This window comes from Thunnus albacares, chromosome 24 (assembly GCF_914725855.1).
Source record: "Thunnus albacares chromosome 24, fThuAlb1.1, whole genome shotgun sequence".
Taxonomy (NCBI): Eukaryota; Metazoa; Chordata; class Actinopteri; order Scombriformes; family Scombridae; genus Thunnus; species Thunnus albacares.
The window spans coordinates 16,084,318-16,102,197 of NC_058129.1; the positions used below are offsets into that span (position 1 = coordinate 16,084,318).

At 34.1% G+C, this 17,880-nt stretch overlaps 1 protein-coding gene across 2 annotated transcripts in view; it reads right to left on the reverse strand.

Moving 5' to 3' along the window:
• Window positions 1-17,880, reverse strand: part of LOC122976553 (titin-like) — a 326,074-nt gene that overhangs the window by 6,861 nt on the left and 301,333 nt on the right. The window contains exons 104-117 of one of the 2 annotated variants that reach the window (XM_044345108.1): window positions 16,611-16,634; window positions 14,895-14,921; window positions 14,381-14,404; window positions 12,793-12,816; window positions 12,103-12,126; window positions 10,516-10,539; window positions 9,825-9,848; window positions 8,234-8,257; window positions 7,672-7,695; window positions 5,212-5,238; window positions 4,698-4,721; window positions 4,507-4,590; window positions 4,200-4,286; window positions 2,488-2,574 (exon numbers count right to left, since the gene is read on the reverse strand). The exons of the other annotated variant lie outside the window; for it this stretch is intronic. Of the exons in view, the coding sequence (XP_044201043.1) occupies window positions 2,488-2,574; window positions 4,200-4,286; window positions 4,507-4,590; window positions 4,698-4,721; window positions 5,212-5,238; window positions 7,672-7,695; window positions 8,234-8,257; window positions 9,825-9,848; window positions 10,516-10,539; window positions 12,103-12,126; window positions 12,793-12,816; window positions 14,381-14,404; window positions 14,895-14,921; window positions 16,611-16,634 (528 nt within the window). The remainder of the gene's footprint in view (window positions 1-2,487; window positions 2,575-4,199; window positions 4,287-4,506; window positions 4,591-4,697; window positions 4,722-5,211; window positions 5,239-7,671; window positions 7,696-8,233; window positions 8,258-9,824; window positions 9,849-10,515; window positions 10,540-12,102; window positions 12,127-12,792; window positions 12,817-14,380; window positions 14,405-14,894; window positions 14,922-16,610; window positions 16,635-17,880) is intronic. 2 annotated transcript variants of the gene reach the window in all.

The window sequence follows — 17,880 nt, forward strand, 5'->3', positions numbered from 1 at the left end:
GTATTTTTACTGAGTATTTCGACTTGATCCTCATATTCTTAAAGTACACTCACTCCTGTTTGTAATCAAAAAACATAAATAAAGATGTCATTCTGTGAGAGCAAGGCAAGTTTATCTGTACAGCATATTTCAACAACAAGGCAATTCAAAGTTTTTTTAGATAGATCATAAAAGGTATCACAGAATATAAAAGCAACACAAGTATGAAGTTACTTTGCAATAAAAAAATAGATTTTAGAGAAGATCTAACAACACTGCAAACAAAACATGGTTTATTGCAAGTAAAATAAATTTGTGATGAAAACACACACAGAAAACACAAATATTACAGTATGATTGAAGCCCTTCAAAATATAACATTGTGATGAAGCACAAAATACTCAATTGAAACTGTGTAAACTGACAGATAAATGAACAGATTAACTGAAATCTACAAACAAAACCTCCATCACTGCTGATGTTGGCAACCAGAGCCTGGTTAAAAGGGAGAGGAGCAACCTTTACACATGTAATGAAATGTGTAGAAAACGTGCCTTTTTTGGCCATGAAGCCAAATTCAAAATGATAGTAACTATGGATTCTTTGTAGTTTTGGATTTAGCTTTGTAAAACCATCCACATACTAAACTCTCCACATAAGGGAGATAATAATGATGATGATTCACAGTGATCATCACGACTAAAACAGGGAAGTGGAATCAACTGCAGGCAATTAAAACTAAAAAGTGCACATAGAGCAGATTTCAAAGGAAAAAGTGCAGCAGTTCATAGAAACAATGCACCAAGATCCACAAAGTGTGTGACTGTGTGGGGACCTCTGGTGGGCAGATTAAGAACAGTAAGGCCCATAGAAAGCAAAGACAGACACTTTATAAGGATAAACAAAACACAAGTGCTGACATCATCATCATCATCATCATCATCAGCAGCAGCAGCAGCAGCAGCAGCAGCAGCAGCAGCTTGTAACAACATCTAAAAACCTGAGACATTTTACATTATAGGAATAAAATTGTTCTCTTCCAGGGACTCAACACATCCTGCTGAGTCCATTTTTTACAATTTACAAATTTCATTTAGCAGACGCTTTAATCCAAAGTGACGTACATCTGAGAGCTGATACAACACAAACAAGGATCTAGTCAGGAGAGAACAACACCAGTTAAGTGCCATGAAACTAAGTTTGAGTCCAATAGGATGTAGATGCCAACAGGCAGTGCACAGAGGCAATACATAGAGTGCATAGAAGCAGATTTGTTTTGTTTTTGTTTAATTGTTTTGTTTTCTCTCTTCCTTCAGTCCATCAAGTGCAGAGATGTTTGTGAAAGAGCTGGGTCTTCAGTCTTTTCTTAAAGGTTGAGAGGGACTCTGCAGATTGAACAGAGTTTGGTAACTCGTTCCACCACCGAGGAACTACAGAAGACAAGAGTCTAGTAGCAACTTAGAGCCCTGTTGTGGTACCAGGCGCCTTTCATTGGCAGAGCATAGTGAGCAGGAGGGAGTGTAGACCTGAATGAGAGAGTTCAGGTAGGTGGGAACCGTTTAAGTTGCTGTTTTATAAGCAAGAGTTTTTACAATAAAAAAAATTACATCTTTACAGTGACACTGAGTCACCAATTGCTCATGTTGGCATAGATATTATGAGTTCAAAGGCTTCATAAAATAACTTAAGTTTCTTCTTTTTTTTTATAGACTTAAATATAAGTTACATGTGTTATTGTGTGTAGCTTTGTATTTTGTATAACGTCTCCTGTGTGTTATTTGCTTTGTATTGTTCGTTATTGTGCTGTTATATGTTTTACTTGTAAGGAACTACAGATGGAAAATTAGCTCTGATGCAGTACATCAAATGTTAACATTTATGTTTAACACTGTACATGGTCCCAATAAATACAATACAACAAAAAAATGAAGTAATAAAAAGCAAAAGTGCATATTGACTAAATTACAGCTCATGAAAGAGACAACGAAACAGATCCAAATGCAAAATAATGAGATTTGGATGAAAAAAAACAGTAACTAAAATACAGTAACCATCACAAAATTATGCACAACCACAAACCTCCACCTGGCTGCAGGTATTTCACACAGTCCTGCTCACAGCTGTCAACATTTAACACTGTTCGTAGTCACATCTGTTGGGAAGGATCAGCCCAAAGCAGTTACATTCAGTGATGAAACTCTGAACTTCTGTCCTGACAGACAACAAATCTGTTGTTTGGTATAATCCTGCAGGGTTTTTTTTTAGTAAAAACAAACCCGAAGTACTTCAGCTTTGGGCCTCATCTTCTGGATCTGCTGTCTGTTCATCCATCAGCAGCGTGTATCCAGGTCATCAGGAATCATTGGTGACTCCTCTGTAAAATGATAAAAAAACTATCAAAATTACAATATATCTAATACATGCAGGTCACACAGAGTTTTAGTTTACTGCTGTTGCTGCTGTAACTTCTGGCATCATTCTGACTGGATACAATAATATTTCTCTCACCAGTTTCATTACTTGGATCTTGGGTCACAACAGATATCAGGTCCTGGGTGGATGGGTTTTCAACAGGTGGAAGCAACACTGACATCTCTGTGAAATAAATAAAGAATTGTCACAACCATGATGCATCTATCACACAGTGAATCCATATTAGAAGTTTTTTAACTGCTGCTATTAAAAAATGTTGGTCAGACATGTCTTGTCAGTATTTAGTTGCAAATAAATCTATTTGTCAGAATACATGTTTTAATTTTATTTGTTAAAACTAACAGCAGTATGATTGATGACTGTAAAACTTCATTTGTTTGTTAGGAAAACATCACATTACTAAATCAACAACAACTAACAATGTGTCCAATCTGAGACTTTTTTTCAATTGATGTGGGAAACTTTTATGCATCCCTTAGTGATCTATGAAATTGAAAAAGTATAAAAAACACACACACATATGCGTGTGTATTACAATAAGAAAATCTAAGTTTTAATCAAGTTTTTTGTTGTTGTTTTGTTGTCTGTCCCTCTTGTCTTCATGTTCATTTTGCACTATAAATTTTTTAAAAAGCACAAAAAACTGCTACTTTTCTAGAATTTTTGTTTTATGTTTTGTCAAATTTTATTTATTTATTGGTATAATTAGTTACATGATCTATCTTGTTATATTGCTACTGACTTGACTGTGGAACTGCTATGTATGTGTAAAAAATGTGTCTGTCATTCCCCTGCTCTGCTTTATAGAAAATAATAATCTGTCACAGTGCAAGAAGATAAAGAAGTCCTGTAATTTAATTTATCTTAGATTTGACCAAGATTCTCATTCATGGTCATTCAGGTCTTGTATTCTGTACTATTAAAAAGATCCAACAAGTCCAAAATGCAGCCGCAACAATTCTTCTGATTCACTGGTTTACGGTTTCATTCAAGTCAGACTACAAACTGCTACCTATTACCTCCTGACCTGTCAAAACTTCTCAGACCTCACATTCCCCCACGTACACTCACATCACAGGATGCAGGTTATCTCATTATTCCAAAGATTACACCATTCACATTTGATTTAAGAAATACATTCTTGGGCGTTCTATGCTTTCATTGATTATTGATTAGTATCAGTGAAGAGATGACAGAAACTGAGGGACGGGGGGAGAGAGAGATGGAGAACAACAATCAATAAAGGTCCCTAATCAAACATGAACCAGGGACGGTGTGGTTCATGGTCGATGCTTCACCTCTTATATCCAATTTTTGCCACTCCTATAACTGAATAGTATCATGTATGTTTAATATAATGTATGTTGTTATTATTTCTCTTTCTGTAATTGTCTTTCTTTATACACTTTGTGATTTTACTCTTAAAATAATAACAGATTACTGACATATTTCCATTAAATAGATTGAGGCAGGAAAATAGCCTGATCTGACTGATCACATGATTTGTATGTAAAAGTGGAATCTACAAGGTACCCAGTAACTGTAGCTGTCAGATAAATGTAGTGGAGTAAAAAGTATATACTTCCCTCTGAAATGGAGATGAAATATAAAGTAGCATAAAATGGAAACACTCGAGTGAAGTTTAAGTATCTCAAAATGGTGCTTAAGTAGAGAAAGAATGTAAATGCAGTTACTGTGGGGAATATAATTGGTGCTTTCAACGGGTGAAATCCAACTGTTATGACTTTGGCCATCAAACTTACTGGATATTAAAACATTTCACTTACCAGTTTCTTTACTGGTTTCTGGAGGCACAGTAGATGTTGTGTCCTGGGGGGATGTTTCTTGCACAGCTACAAGACTTGCTGGCCTCTCTGTTAAAATGTTAAAAAGTTAAAAGAACTGTCACAGTAACAATGCATCTGTCACACGCTGCTGATAAAACAGTTAAAGTGGTAACAAATTTTATAAAGTTTTTACAAACCAAAAAGAAAAACTGAAAAAAAATCCCCCCCACACAAAATGGTTGAAGAAAAGTTCCAGTTGTTTCATAATCTGGGTCTTACTGGGTCAGTATAATCATGTTTCACTCACCAGTTTCATTGTTGGTATCTGGGGACTCAGCAGTTTCCAGGTCATGGGTGGATGTTTTATTGACCTCAGAGATTGTTGAGATCACTATTGAATGATAAAAGAACTGTCACAACCACAATACATCTGTCAGACAGTGAAACTTCTAGTTTACTGCAGTTATAACGGTTCAAGAAAAAAAAAGATGTTTTTACCCTTATCCCTCCTTTTTAGGAACTCTGAAATGAATAAAGAATTGTCACAACCATGATGCATCTATCACACAGTGAATCCATATTAGAAGTTTTTTAACTGCTGCTATTCAAACAAATGTTGGTCAGATATGTCTGTGTCAGTATTTAGTTGCAAATAAATCTATTTGTCAAAATACATGTTTTAATCTTATCTGTTAAAACTAACTAACTATGATTGATGACTGTAAAACTTCATTTGTCTGTTAGGAAAACATCACATTACTAAATCAACAACAACTAACAATGTGTCCAATTTGAGACTTTTTTATTTAATTGATTTTTAAAATTCAGCAATTGAAAAAATGTACATTGAATGCATTTGAAACACTGTTTTTTGCTTGTACAATTTTAAATATGAATTACTTTTAAGTGCTTGATGCATGACAACAGTACATTATTTAAAATATTGTCATGTTAAATACTCCAAAATGATTAAAGACAAATAGGTGACCAATGTGAAAATGTTCTATCTTACCTTGCAGTATCCACTTAGGAGCTTCTCCTGTATTGAAGATGAATAAGTGTGTGTTAACTCACTGCAATTCTTCATTAATCATGTTTTGTTTCATAATTAGGTTTTATAAGTTACATTTTCTTTTGTGAATGTCAAACTTGTACAACATGGATATTAATAATACATTTGTAACATTCATAACTGCTCTTTTATCTGGTGGTTTTGTTTAGTTGAGAAAGTTGTAGAGATTAAATACCTGAATTAATTACAGATGTTGAAGGTGGCCTTTACAAACACAGCTTCTCATTAACAAATAGAACAATATTAATAGTATTAACAGAGTGGACAATATGTGTAGAGTCATGAGAGATGGGTTTTCCTAATACTCTGACAATGTTCTCAGAGGTGAGGAAGAATCAGCCAAAGAAAATGTAATGAGTCATACGTTTTAGTTTAGTGACTTTACATTTTCAGCTCTGATTAGGAAGTTGTCATCTGATGTTGCCACTGAGCAGAAGAGATAAAGAAGTCCTGTAATTTCATTTACATTTAGAGAGAGATGGAGAACAACAATCAATAAAGTTCCCTAATCAACGTTGTGGTTCATGGTCGACACTTCACCTCTTAAATCCAATTTTTGCCACTCCTATAACTGAATAGTATCATGTATTTTTAATATAATGTATGTTGTTGTTCTTTTCTCTTCCTGTAATTATCTTTCTTTTTAAGCTTTGTAATTTTACTCTTTGAAAAACTAACAGATTATTTGCATATTTCCCTTAAATAGATTGAGAGTTTCCAGGTCCTTAGTGGGTATTGCTGCAACCAGCGCTCTCACTGCCTGCAGAAGGAAGAAAAGGATTCCTTCAGGAAGACATGGATAACTTCTCTGCCCCACTCTTCAGCCAAGTCGACTCCGCTTTTTTTTTTCCGCCACGCCACCGCGGATCAGTTTGCCGTGAAACCTGCTGATAGTGTGAGGATGGGACTGTCAGCATCCAAGCTGAGGAACCGAGCCAGACCCAAAGACAGACTTAACACACACCCAGCTCGCTTTCTAAAGCGACCAAGTAAGAGGTTTAAGTCTGGGTAGAGACAGTGTTAGATTGTGTGTTATTCTCAGCTTCAGTGCTGTTGTTCTTTTTAGCTTCTTAAGCTTTATTGCTATTTCTGTTGTATGAATTGATGGGCCACCGCGTCCCTCCTCCGAGGAATATTTGAAGTTTGCTGCCTGTTTAGTTCTGTTCACCACACTAGACTGTTTTGTGTTTATCCTGTTTGGGTGTACTGCTATGTTTGTGCCACCGTGAGTGAGAAAGTAAGTTGCTTTGTCAATCGGAAAACAGATAATGTGTGTTACAGACTGTCGTCCATACACGTGCTTTCTGTGGACAAAGGAACCGCTTCTTTCCCCCTCACAGTCGCTTTCCCTCCTCTTTCTTCCCTCTCGTGACTAACCCACTCAGACACTCACATCATCTTACACATCCGAGGGTCAGATAACGTGGGACACAGCCCCACAGATGTAGGGCTGGGCGATATGACCAAAATCTCATATCCCAATATAGGTAATTTTATATTCTGATAACGATACCTATAAATAGCACATTTTAATCCAATAAATAAAAAGACAGAGAGAGAGAGAGAGAGAGAGAGAGAGAGAGCAGCTGTGGTCGAGTGAGCTAGAGAGTGAATGAAGAGAGGGAACGCTGGTAATGAGAAAGTCGGTGAATCAGATCAATAAAACGTTACTTTCTGATTGTTTCACAGCGGTTACCTTCTAAAGCACAAACATCCCCACAACCCCACACACCTCCGCTCAATCCTGCGGCTGTACTCCGCATCACCTGATGGTCTGAATACGGGCTAAGGGGCTATAGAGAGCAGAGGAGAGTGGTGCGACCATAAGTGACGTAAAAAGTGTAATTTGCGTCATAGCAATATAAACGATAGAGCAAAATATGAAACGATATTTATCGTCATATTGCACAGCCCTACTCAGATGTTAACATTCTAATGTTAGGTGAACTCTTTTTGAGACTACCTTGTTTGGTTATTGGTCCTGGTTTCCAGGTCGTGCCCCGTAACTATTAATTCACATTAATAATTTTATAAATTTTTATAATTGTCAATTATCTCTGATATTAATTATTTCTAATAACCAACCATGCTCCTCACAGATTTGACAGTTGTGTCCACCTGTGATGCTCTTTAACAATTGGTGCCCTGTATTATGAATTAACACTAATAATATCTTGATTTCTTAATTCATAATGATCTATAATAATTATGATTGAATTAATCCATAATTATATATGATAATTATGGATTATGGGATCAAGAAATTATTTAATTAATATTAATAATAATCTTCATTTCTTAATTCACAATTATGGATTAAGAAATGAAGATTATTACAAATAACCAAATGCACTCCTACCAGATGCAACAGGTTCAAGAAAAAAATAAAGTTGTTCTTACCTTTAGTCAACCTTCGTAAGAACACTGTGAAATGAATAAAGAATTGTCACAACCATGATGCATCTATCACATAGTGAATGCATATTAGACGTTTTTTAACTGCTGCTATTCAAACAAATGTTTGTCAGATATGTTTTGTCAGTATTAAGTAGATAATAAATCTATTTTTCAGAATACATGTTATAGCAAAATCACTAAAGTAGCTTTCTTCAGTTCACCCATTTCTAACACAGTCAGATGCAGAAATTCTCATTCATGGTCATTCAGGTCTTGTATTCTGTACTATTAAAAAGATCCAACAAGTCCAAAATGCAGCTGCTACAATTCTTCTGATTCACTGGTTTACGGTTTCATTCAAGTCAAACTACAAACTGCTACCTACACAGGATGCAGGTTATCTCATTATTTTATGGGCATTCTATGTTTTTATTGATTATTGATTAGTATTGAATCAGCATTAAATGATAAAAGAATTGTCACAACCACAATACATCTGTCAGACAGTGAAACTTCTAGTTTACTGCAGTTATAACAGTTCAAGGGAAAAAAAAGTTGTTCTTACCCTTATCCAACCTTTCTTTCAACTCTGTGAAATAAATAAAGAATTGTCACAACCATGATGCATCTATCACACAGTGAATCCATATTAGAAGTTTTTTAACTGCTGCTATTCAGAAAATGTTGGTCAGATATGTCTTTGTCAGTATTTACTTGCAAATAAATCTATTTGTCAGAATACATGTTTTAATTTCATCTGTTAAAACTAACAGCAATATGATTGATGACTGTAAAACTTCATTTGTCTGTTATGAAACCATCACATTACTAAATCAACAACTAACAATGTGTCCAATTTGAGACTTTTTTTTCAATTGATGTGGAAAACTTTTATGCATCCCTTAGTGATCTACAAAATTGAAAAAGCATAAAAAACACACACATGCGTGTGTATTACAATAAGAAAATCTAAAAGTTTTAATCCAGTTTTTTGTTGCTGTTTTGTTGTCTGTCCCTCTTGTCTTGTCCTGTGTCATGTGTCTTCATGTTAATCACTCATTTTGCTCTATCAATTTTACAAAAAGCACAAAAAATGGCTACTTTTCTGGAAATTTTTTTTATGTTTTGTCAAATTTTATTTATTTATTGGTATTATTAGTTACATGATCTATCTTGCTATATTTGTTACTGACTTATAATTTGACTGTGGAACTGCTATGTATGTGTAAAAAAAAAAAAAGTCTGTCATTCCCCTGCTCTGCTTTATAAATAGAAAATAATAATCTGTTACAGTGCAAGAAGAGATAAAGAAGTCCTGTAATTTCATTTATCTTAGATTTGAGGGACACATCAGCAACATCACTAAAGTAGTTTTCTTCCACCTCTGACACATCGTCCAAGTTCACTCATTTCTAACACAGTCAAATGCAGAAATTGTCATTCATGGTCATTCAGGTCTTGTATTCTGTACTATTAAAAAGATCCAACAAGTCCAAAATGCAGCTGCTACACTTCTTCTGATAACCAACAGATTGGAACACGTAACACCGACTCATTTCACTGGTTTACGGTTTCATTTGGGTCAGTCTAAAAACTGCTTCCTACACAGGATGCAGGTTATGTCATTATTCCAAAGATTAAACCATTCACATTTTATTTAAGTAATATTTTTTGGGGTGTTCAATACTTTTATTGATTATTGATTAGTATCAGTGGAGAGATGACAGAAAATGAGGGACGGGGGGAGAGAGAGTTGAGAACAACAATCAATAAAGGTTCCTAATCAAACATGAATCAGGGACGTTGTGGTTCATGGTCGACGCTTCACCTCTTAAATCCAATTTCTACAACTCCTATAACTGAATAGTATCATGTATGTTTAATATAATGTATGTTGTTATTATTTTCTCTTTCTGTAATTGTCGTCTTTCTTTTTTTGTGATTTGACACTAAAAAATAAACTAATTATTGTCATATTTCCATTAAATAGATTGAGAGTTTCCAGGTCCTGGATGGATGCTTTATGGACCTCAGAAATTGTTGAGATCAGTACTAAATGATAAAAGAATTGTCACAACTACAATACATCTGTCAGAAAGTCAAACTTCTAGTTTACTGCAGTTATAACAGTTCAAGAAAAAAATAGTTGTTCTTACCCTCATCCAACCTTTCTTTCAACTCTGTGAAATGAATAAAGAATTGTCACAACCATGATGCATCTATCACACAGTGAATCCATATTAGAAGTTTATTAACTGCTGCTATTCAAACAAATGTTGGTCAGACATGTCTTGTCAGTATTTAGTTGCAAATAAATCTATTTGCCAGAATACATGTTTTAATTTTATCTGTTAAAACTAACAGCAGTATGATTGATGACTGTAAAACTTCATTTGTCTGTTAGGAAAACATCACATTACTAAATCAACAACTAACAATGTGTCCAATTTGAGATTTTTTTATTTAATTGATTTTTAAAATTCAGCAACTTAAAGAAAAGTACATTGAATGCATTTGAAACACTGGTTTTTGCATGTAAAAGATTAGATATTAATTAAGTTTAAGTGCTGGATGCATGAAAACAGTCGACAATATGTGTAGAGTCATGAGAGACGGGTTTTCCTAATACTCTGACAATATTCTCAGAGGTGAGGAAGAATCAGCCAAAGAAAATGTAATGAGTCATACGTTGATGTTGTATCACTCTTGTATGTATGACCTCAGAAATTGTTGAGATCAGTATTAAATGATAAAAGAATTGTCACAACCACAATACATCTGTCAGACAGTGAAACTTCTAGTTTACTGCAGTTATAACAGTTCAAGAAAAAAAATAGTTGTTCTTACCCTTTCTCTCCTCTTTTAGATAGTCTATGAAATAAATAAAGAATTGTCACAACCATGATGCATCTATCACACAGTGAATCCATATTAGAAGTTTTTTAACTGCTGCTATTCAGAAAATGTTGGTCAGATATGTCTTTGTCAGTATTTACTTGCAAATAAATCTATTTGTCAGAATACATGTTTTAATTTCATCTGTTAAAACTAACAGCAATATGATTGATGACTGTAAAACTTCATTTGTCTGTTATGAAACCATCACATTACTAAATCAACAACTAACAATGTGTCCAATTTGAGACTTTTTTTTCAATTGATGTGGAAAACTTTTATGCATCCCTTAGTGATCTACAAAATTGAAAAAGCATAAAAAACACACACATGCGTGTGTATTACAATAAGAAAATCTAAAAGTTTTAATCCAGTTTTTTGTTGCTGTTTTGTTGTCTGTCCCTCTTGTCTTGTCCTGTGTCATGTGTCTTCATGTTAATCACTCATTTTGCTCTATCAATTTTACAAAAAGCACAAAAAATGGCTACTTTTCTGGAAATTTTTTTTATGTTTTGTCAAATTTTATTTATTTATTGGTATTATTAGTTACATGATCTATCTTGCTATATTTGTTACTGACTTATAATTTGACTGTGGAACTGCTATGTATGTGTAAAAAAAAAAAAAGTCTGTCATTCCCCTGCTCTGCTTTATAAATAGAAAATAATAATCTGTTACAGTGCAAGAAGAGATAAATAAGTCCTGTAATTTCATTTATCTTAGATTTGAGGGACACATCAGCAACATCACTAAAGTAGTTTTCTTCCACCTCTGTCACATCGTCCAAGTTCACTCATTTCTAACACAGTCAAATGCAGAAATTGTCATTCATGGTCATTCAGGTCTTGTATTCTGTACTATTAAAAAGATCCAACAAGTCCAAAATGCAGCTGCTACACTTCTTCTGATAACCAACAGATTGGAACACGTAACACCGACTCATTTCACTGGTTTACGGTTTCATTTGGGTCAGTCTAAAAACTGCTTCCTACACAGGATGCAGGTTATGTCATTATTCCAAAGATTAAACCATTCACATTTTATTTAAGTAATATTTTTTGGGGCGTTCAATACTTTTATTGATTATTGATTAGTATCAGTGGAGAGATGACAGAAAATGACAGACGGGGGGAGAGAGAGATGGCAACAAGCAACAAAGGTCCCTAATCAAACATGAATCAGGGACGTTGTGGTTCATGGTCGACGCTTCACCTCTTAAATCCAATTTCTACAACTCCTATAACTGAATAGTATCATGTATGTTTAATATAATGTGTGTTGTTATTATTTTCTCTTTCTGTAATTGTCTTATTTCTTTTTTTGTGATTTGACACTAAAAAATGAACTAAATATTGTCATATTTGCATTAGATAGATTGAGAGTTTCCAGGTCATGGGTGGATGTTTTATGGACCTCAGAAATTGTTGAGATCAGTATTAAATGATAAAAGAATTGTCACAACCACAATACATCTGTCAGACAGTGAAACTTCTAGTTTACTGCAGTTACAACAGTTCAAGAAAAAAAAAATGTTCTTACCCTTATCCGACCTTTCTTGATGCTCTGTGAAATGAATAAAGAATTGTCACAACCATGATGCATCTATCACACAGTGAATCCATATTAGAAGTTTATTAACTGCTGCTATTCAAAAAATGTTGGTCAGACATGTCTTGTCAGTATTTAGTTGCAAATAAATCTATTTGTCAGAATACATGTTTTAATTTTATTTGTTAAAACTAACAGCAGTATGATTGATGACTGTAAAACTTCATTTGTCTGTTAGGAAAACATCACATTACTAAATCAACAACTCACAATGTGTCCAATTTGAGATTTTTTTATTTAATTGATTTTTAAAATTCAGCAACTTAAAGAAAAGTACATTGAATGCATTTGAAACACTGGTTTTTGCATGTAAAAGATTAGATATTAATTAAGTTTAAGTGCTGGATGCATGAAAACAGTTGACAATATGTGTAGAGTCATGAGAGACGGGTTTTCCTAATACTCTGACAATATTCTCAGAGGTGAGGAAGAATCAGCCAAAGAAAATGTAATGAGTCATACGTTGATGTTGTATCACTCTTGTATGTATGACCTCAGAAATTGTTGAGATCAGTATTAAATGATAAAAGAATTGTCACAACCACAATACATCTGTCAGACAGTGAAACTTCTAGTTTACTGCAGTTATAACAGTTCGAGAAAAAAAATAGTTGTTCTTACCCTCTCTCCTCCATTCAAGATACTCTGTGAAACAAATAAAGAATTGTCACAACCATGATGCATCTATCACACAGTGAATCCATATTAGAAGTTTTTTAACTGCTGCTATTCAAACAAATGTTGGTCAGATATGTCTTTGTCAGTATTTACTTGCAAATAAATCTATTTGTCAGAATACATGTTTTAATTTCATCTGTTAAAACTAACAGCAATATGATTGATGACTGTAAAACTTCATTTGTCTGTTATGAAACCATCACATTACTAAATCAACAACTAACAATGTGTCCAATTTGAGACTTTTTTTTCAATTGATGTGGAAAACTTTTATGCATCCCTTAGTGATCTACAAAATTGAAAAAGCATAAAAAACACACACATGCGTGTGTATTACAATAAGAAAATCTAAAAGTTTTAATCCAGTTTTTTGTTGTTGTTTTGTTGTCTGTCCCTCTTGTCTTGTCCTGTGTCATGTGTCTGCATGTTAATCACTCATTTTGCTCTATCAATTTTACAAAAAGCACAAAAAATGGCTACTTTTCTGGAAATTTTTTTTATGTTTTGTCAAATTTTATTTATTTATTGGTATTATTAGTTACATGATCTATCTTGCTATATTTGTTACTGACTTATAATTTGACTGTGGAACTGCTGTGTATGTGTAAAAAAAAAAAGTCTGTCAATCCCCTGCTCTGCTTTATAAATAGAAAATAATAATCTGTTACAGTGCAAGAAGAGATAAATAAGTCCTGTAATTTCATTTATCTTAGATTTGAGGGACACATCAGCAACATCACTAAAGTAGTTTTCTTCCACCTCTGTCACATCGTCCAAGTTCACCCATTTCTAACACAGTCAGATGCAGAAATTGTCATTCATGGTCATTCAGGTCTTGTATTCTGTACTATTAAAAAGATCCAACAAGTCCAAAATGCAGCTGCTACACTTCTTCTGATAACCAACAGATTGGAACACGTAACACCGACTCATTTCACTGGTTTACGGTTTCATTTGGGTCAGTCTAAAAACTGCTTCCTACACAGGATGCAGGTTATCTCATTATTCCAAAGATTAAACCATTCACATTTTATATAAGTAATATTTTTCGGGCGTTCAATACTTTTATTGATTATTGATTAGTATCAGTGGAGAGATGACAGAAAATGAGGGACGGGGGGAGAGAGAGATGGAGAACAACAATCAATAAAGTTCCTAATCAAACATGAATCAGGGATGTTGTGGTTCATGGTCGACGCTTCACCTCTTAAATCCAATTTCTACAACTCCTATAACTGAATAGTATCATGTATATTTAATATAATGTATGTTGTTATTATTTTCTCTTTCTGTAATTGTCTTATTTCTTTTTTTGTGATTTGACACTAAAAAATAAACTAATTATTGTCATATTTGCATTAGATAGATTGAGAGTTTCCAGGTCCTGGGTGGATGTTTTATGGACCTCAGAAATTGTTGAGATCAGTATTAAATGATAAAAGAATTGTCACAACCACAATACATCTGTCAGACAGTGAAACTTCTAGTTTACTGCAGTTACAACAGTTCAAGAAAAAAAAAATGTTCTTACCCTCATCCCACCTTTTGAAGAACTCTGTGAAATGAATAAAGAATTGTCACAACCATGATGCATCTATCACACAGTGAATCCATATTAGAAGTTTATTAACTGCTGCTATTCAAAAAATGTTGGTCAGACATGTCTTTGTCAGTATTTAGTTGCAAATAAATCTATTTGTCAGAATACATGTTTTAATTTTATTTGTTAAAACTAACAGCAGTATGATTGATGACTGTAAAACTTCATTTGTCTGTTAGGAAAACATCACATTACTAAATCAACAACAACTAACAATGTGTCCAATATGAGACTTTTTTCAATTGAATATTAAAATTCAGCAATTTAAAAAATGTACATTGAATGCATTTGAAACACTGGTTTTTGCTTGTAAAAGTTTAGATATTAATTACTTTTAAAGTGCTGGATGCATGAAAACAGAACATTATTAATAATATTGTCATGTTAAATACTCTAAAATTGTTAAAGACAAATAGGTGACCAATGTGAAAATGTTCTATCTTACCTTGCCATCTCCTTTCAGCAGCTTCTCCTGTATTGAAGATGAATAAGTGTGTGTTAACTCACTGGAATTCTTCATTACCACCTCTTAAATCCAATTTTTGCCACTCCTATAACCAAATCGTATCATACCATATTTTCTTTAATAGTGGCCAGTATTCCATTAAAAGCCGGGACAACGCGGTCAACATGAACAAATAAAGGCCAGCTCCAAATACTGGCCGGGGAGGGAAAAAACGCTCCAGGGTTGTACGGTGGTGTGCGGGGTGTGGTGTGTTTATTTGTGCTCTAGAAAGTAACTGCTGTGAAACAATTTTTTTATTAATCTGATTCACTGCTTTCTTACCAGCTCCATCTCTTCATTCACTCTCTAGCTCTCTCTTCCTCTTTTTCTCTCGTCTTTTATTAAAATGAGTTGGGAAACCGGCAGCAAAGCCTAACTTTACTTTTAATATTATCAAATGAAAAGAAATGTCCGTCCCCCTCCTCTTGGTGCCTGTTATAATGTGACTGTGGTTTGTAGTAATGTACAAGTGCTACAAGATGGCGGTAGCTATATTTGAAGTACTATATAGGACCTGTGCAAGTGTCAGTGACTAGATTTTCCACAACACCAATGCCACAACACTGTAGAGAGCGAACATGGCACCCACCAGACGGAAGTTTGACGTCAAATTCAAAGAGAGAGTTTTGCAATATGTGGAGGAAAATTAAGGAGCAAAAGCTGCAAGACATTTTGACACTGACCCGAAAAGAATCAGATACTGGAAAAAACAGAAACGTGAGCTGCTGTTAGCTGACAAGAGGAGAGCACGGCTAGCTGGAGGTGGGAGGAAGAATGTTAGCTTGGAGCTAGAGAGACAGCTGATTGACATTTGATATTTGACTGTGCTGTTAACTGGCTATTAATGTTTATATCCAGTGTAACAATACCTCAGATTTGTTTAGGTTTTAACTGACTCTGGCCATATTTCCCCTCCCGTACTTGACCGGTCTTACTTCACACAAGTTATACTGAAATGTTTGTGTAATGTTTCACAATAAAAGTCGGGAAATGAAGGCTTTTATTTAATTTTATTAGGGAGGCTTTGTACTAAAATATGAGCAAATATACTATATAAAGAGGGAATTAGGAATAAAGGCCTCTCTCTAATATAGGCCTGCTTCCAATAAAGGCCTGGTACCCTCTGCAGTTGAGGTAAATAAAGGCCCCAGCCACTATTAGAGAAAATATGGTATATGTCTAATATAATGTATGTTGTTATTATTTTCTCTTTCGGTAATTGTCTTCTTTCTTTTTTTGTGATTTGACACTAAAAAATAAACTAACTATTGGCATATTTCCATTAAATAGATTGAGAGTTTCCAGGTCCGGGGTGGATGTTTTATGGACCTCAGAAATTGTTGAGATCACTATTAAATGAAAAACTTAAAACTTCATTTGTCTGTTAGGAAAACATCACATTTCTGAATCAACAATAACTTACAATGTGTCCAATTTGAGACTTTTTTATTTAATTGATTCTTTAAATTCGGCAATTAAAAAAAGTACATTGAATGCATTTGAAATACTGGTTTTTGCTTGTAAAAGTTTAGATATTAATTACTTTTAAAGTGCTGGACGCATGAAAACAGAACATTATTTAAAATATTGTCATGTTAAAAACTCTAAAATTATTAAAGACAAATATGTGACCAATGTGAAAATGTCCTATCTTACCTTGCCTTCTCCTTTCAGCAGCCCCTGTATTGAAGATGAATAAGTGTGTATTAACTCACTGGAATTCTTCATTAATCATGTTTTGTTTCATAATTAGGTTTTATAAGTTACATTTTCTTTTGTGAATGTCAAACTTGTACAACATGGGTATTAATAATACATTTGTAACATTCATAACTGCTCTTTTATCTGGTGGTTTTGTTTAGTTGAGAAAGTTGTAGAGATTAAATACCTGAATTAATTAAAGATGTTGAAGGTGGCCTTTACAAACACAGCTTCTCATTAACAAATATAACAATATTAATAGTATTAACAGAGTGGACAAAATGTGTAGAGTCATGAGAGATGGGTTTCCCTAATACTCTGACAATGTTCTCAGAGGTGAGGAAGAATCAGCCAAAGAAAATGTAATGAGTCATACGTTTTAGTTTAGTGACAACACACAGTCTCCGCAGTACAGCTGAAGACTCGCCTGGTCTTGACCTTTTAAATATCAAACCTTCAAGGCTTTTTTATGGCTTCAAAGACTTCAGCCATACAGATACAGAAAGGCAGACTGTCTCTGGTGCCTTTCAGTGTGTTTAGGATCTGATTAGGAAGTTGTCTTCTGATGTTGCCACCAAGCAGAAGAGATAAAGAAGTCCTGTAATTTCATTTATCTTAGATTCGAGGGACACATCAGCAACATCACTAAAGTAGTTTTCCTCCACCTCTGACACATCGTCCAAGTTCACCCATTTCTAACACAGTCAGATGCAGAAATTCTCATTCATGGTCATTCAGGTCTTGTATTCTGTACTATTAAAAAGATCCAACAAGTCCAAAATACAGCTGCTACAATTCTTCTGATTCACTGGTTTACGGTTTCATTCAAGTCAAACTACAAACTGCTAACTATTACCTCCTGACCTGTCAAAACTTCTCAGACCTCACATTCCCCCACGTACACTCACATCACAGGATGCAGGTTATCTCATTATTCCAAAGATTAAACCATTCACATTTTATTTAATTAATATTTTTTTATGTTGTTACTATTTTCTATTTCTGTAGTTGTCTTTTCTTTTTTAACACTTTGTGATTTTACATTAAAAAAATAAACTAATTAGTAGCATATTTCCATTAAATATATTGACACAGGAAAATTGCCTGATATGAGAGATACTGCGGTTCATAGTCAGCATCTTAACCCATTAAATGCAGACTGAAACCTATTATTTTACTTCTGCTACCTTGTTTTTGTTCCTTATTTACAGCTTTCTGTACAAAA